This window comes from Ipomoea triloba, chromosome 14, assembly GCF_003576645.1.
Source record: "Ipomoea triloba cultivar NCNSP0323 chromosome 14, ASM357664v1".
In the NCBI taxonomy this organism is placed as follows: Eukaryota; Viridiplantae; Streptophyta; class Magnoliopsida; order Solanales; family Convolvulaceae; genus Ipomoea; species Ipomoea triloba.
In genome coordinates this window covers 854,516-858,277 of record NC_044929.1, presented here as the reverse complement: position 1 = coordinate 858,277, position 3,762 = coordinate 854,516, and the positions used below count along the sequence as shown (strand labels likewise).

At 33.2% G+C, this 3,762-nt stretch overlaps 1 protein-coding gene across 1 annotated transcript in view; it reads right to left on the bottom strand.

Annotated features, from left to right (window-relative positions):
- The window catches only part of LOC116003485 (WAT1-related protein At3g30340-like), a 6,614-nt gene extending 3,190 nt beyond the window's left edge, over positions 1-3,424 (bottom strand). The window contains exons 1-4 of the mRNA XM_031243373.1: positions 3,221-3,424; positions 3,001-3,063; positions 1,941-2,057; positions 411-798 (exon numbers count right to left, since the gene is read on the bottom strand). Of these exons, the coding sequence (XP_031099233.1) occupies positions 411-798; positions 1,941-2,057; positions 3,001-3,063; positions 3,221-3,402 (750 nt within the window). The 5' untranslated portion in view covers positions 3,403-3,424. The remainder of the gene's footprint in view (positions 1-410; positions 799-1,940; positions 2,058-3,000; positions 3,064-3,220) is intronic.
- Between the last annotated feature and the right edge of the window lie 338 nt (positions 3,425-3,762).

The following is a 3,762-nucleotide window of genomic DNA, read 5'->3' as shown; positions in this document are numbered from 1 at the left end:
ATATATATATATATATATATATATATATATATATATATATATATATATATATATATATATATATATATATATATATTACTTATCGTATTTATATAAATAAATAAATTTAAATATATATAAATATAATAAAAAAAAATTAACAAGGCTGAGTTGGGCGAGTTAACTCGGCCGCCAACTCAGCCGAGTTAGGCGCTACGCAACCAGCAACCTAGGCGACCGACTAGGGAGCAATTTGCCTCGGCTTAGGGGTACCTAGCGCGTTGCCTAGGTAATCTAGGCGGCAGATTTTTGCAATAGTGCTTTCAAGATAAGCCAATGAACTTAATGACAAGAATCACAAGATCTATCAAATTTGAATGCACCATAACCAAATTTTGTTAAGGATTTTAACATAACTTGTTAATACTTACAGAGTATATGATAGTCCCAATTTCCAAACTCCCTTTCAATTTCCAAATGGAAGGGTTTTTATCAATGATAACGCACAAGGCAGCTGACTGAATGGCACCAAAAAAGGACATGATAGTTGTACTAGAATATTGATATGGATAATCCAACCCGACCCGACCTTGTATCAAGAACCAAGAAGACCAAGCCAAGCTTCCTGCAAAGAGAAATAATGAACCAATAACCCAACTCTTTGTGTTATGGTTTGCTTCAACTCCTTGTGATGAGGCATTATTATTTATCAATGGCTTTCCTTTGTAGAGTATTAAGACTATGGTTCCAATGAGACATATTAGTGTGCCTAACATCTTAGCTTTCCCACTCTTACACTTCATGTTTATTCTCTCCTGCCTGCAAGAATTTCATGTGTATATATTCAGTTCAATGTATAGTAGCAATTTTAGAAAACAATTGGAACAATAATTAAACTAAGCAAAAATAATAATAATTGTTAATCATCATATAAAAATATTGGGTAATTTCATATGGATCCCTAATGTTTAGGCCAAGTAACATTTGAATCCCCTATACTTTTCGCATGGTCTATTATCCATCTAAAGGGGGAGGGGAGGGTTGTGACTAGTGTTGCAAAAATCACGCCTAGGCACCGATTAATCGGCGCCTAGGCGCTAGGCGCTAGTCGGCCACCTAACGTATCACCATAATCGGTGGTCTAGGAGCCTAGCCGGCTAGGCGCTGACCGTGTAAGCCTCCTAGGCGCGCCGGCTCAGCCGCATAGGCACCGACTAAGTCGCCTAGTTGGTCGATTAGTCGTTGTTCCCTTCTTTTTTAAATGGGTTATTTTACTAAAAAGACGTCGTTTTGAGCGAAATAACTCTAAATTGTTTAACCTCTAAATGTTTTTTATGTTAATATTTAATATTTTAGTATTAACTATATTAAAGTATTAAATAGTTTTAAAAAATAAAATAAAAAATACACGGGCGCCTAGCGATTTTTTCAACCATGGTTGTGACTTGTGAGTGCGTTTTTGTCTTTAACTTGGCAAAATTTAATCTAAAATGTTTAAAATGTCTTCAATCTTTGCATGTGAAGGCTTTGAATTTAAGCTAATGGTTGTTCGTCCGTCATACATGGATGTTATAGGAAGTTATGAGACTTTTATTACAACTACTCCAATAATCAAAATCAATTTAAATTTAATATTTTTTTAGAAACGAATTTAAATTTAATATTTAAATTATCTATAGATAAAATATGCATATATACTTGATTAGGAAAACTAGTACTAGACGATATCAGACACTTTTGGTCAATTAGAAGAGATATAATTCAACTCTTTTGATCCTTGGTCAACCAAAGGAGAACAAACATTTCTTTTCGAATTCTTGGTCGTCAAAAGAGATACCCTCGTCATTTCAATCAAAACAAATATCCCACTCTCTCTCTTTAGATTTTCCCTCTTTTCTAATTGTTCTTTTCTTTTGACATTTAAGTACTATATTATTACTTTATAAATCTGAAACATTTACCTGAATAGGAGTGTCATCAAGAATGTGTTTATGGGCACAATATTGACGAAAGCACAAGAAAATGAAGTTGATGTATAATTAAGCCCAATTAGGAAGAGATATAGCGTTAGTGTCCCCCTGTCAAAACAAATTAAACCTTTTTGTTACAAATATTAAAATACCTAAGGAAATATAAAAATATTTCATGTAAAATTACTTTCAATGAAATTTAATGTATTTATTACAAGGTGAAATTCTTTTCCTTTTTTTTTCGTTTCAAGAAAGGAAAAAAAATTGTTTAGATTCTCTAATTTTTAAAAAAAAAATTGAAGAATTGAAATAAACGCATCCAAACGGCTAAAAGTTAGAGCTCATCCATTGGGACAATATATATAGGTCAACCACTACATGCATGGTCAACAACACACATTAAACATAAGGTTTAACAACAAGCGTATTTCCAAAAAAAAAAAAAAGAAAATTAATAATAACAACAACAAAAACAAGTATAATAAGAGCAACCCCGGCCCCATTAAGTTGGGATTTTTGTCAGAATTTTCACCAGCATGCATGGACAAAGAGGAGCAAGAAAAAGAAGGGAAAAAAAAAGATTATTCAAGTTGTCAATAAAAAAACAAAAAACAAAACAAAAAAACTTAAAAACCTATGTTTTAGATGTCCTAAGAGCATTCCCAATAGGAATAAATTTTGAAGAATTTTTGCAAGTGTGACTAAGAAAGAGAACATGGAGGGGAATAAAGGAAAAAAAAAAACGAACAAAACAAAACAAAAACAAAAACAAAATCTAAAAAAAAAAATTGAAAAAAAACAAAATCTGCATAGCGTGCACGCGCCCTGCTAGGGGGCTAGTTTTGCTACACATTCGACAAAGCTTTGCAGATTTTGAAACTTTGTGGATCCCACGCGACAGGCAAAAGCCAGGTGCTTATGTTATGAAAAATTACCAAAAAATCCCGGCCTCCACCCATTTGTTGAAAAATTATGTTCAAATTTTTAGGCAAGCAAAAACCACTTAAAATCTAATATTGCAGATGTTGTAAGTATGTAGAAGGTAACTCACCCCATGAGTCCACTGAAAAATAGAGCACAGACTGTGAAAGCTGACAGCTTTTTGTAGCTTCTCCTACAATGGAATTAAAAACAATTTTGTTAGATCAGGTACCAATCATCAGTTTCAAGACTATGCTGAGTCTTAAAAACAGTTTAATTGCAATATATGAAGATGGTTCAATTGACTAATAAAAAAGATTAGAGGCCTGCATGAACATATGCATATATACCTTTCCATGCAACAAGCAATGGGGGCCAAGAAAATTGCAGAGATTGCTTGCCTATATGTGGCCAAAACCAACTGGTTCATTCCTCTGTTAAGAACCATCTTGAAAAGCAAATTTACAACAGCCAAACAAAAGTTAACACCAATCATGGCACCCCCTGGTTTCCAACTACTAAGGCAATTCATCTTCTTTTAATGATGAACTTTAGCTAGCAAAGCTCTCTGAATTTCTTGTTAGTATGGAATGAAGCTATGGCTTATTATTGTTTATATATAGGTCCTCTCACATGGGCAGGCAGGCACATTTGGCATGTCAAGTATATGGAGGAATTTTTAATTTTTTATACTAAATATTCTTTAAAAATATACGCACGTCTCTACTCAAAACAAAATTTTAAAATGAGTACTTAAATCTCATTTTCTGCACATTTTTAAAGCAATGTCTACAATTGGGGCAAATTATTGTGCGGAACGTGGACAACTGTGTGAACCATGGTCCAAAACAACGTCGCTGAATTTTATGAGTTAGAATAATGTACATTATGT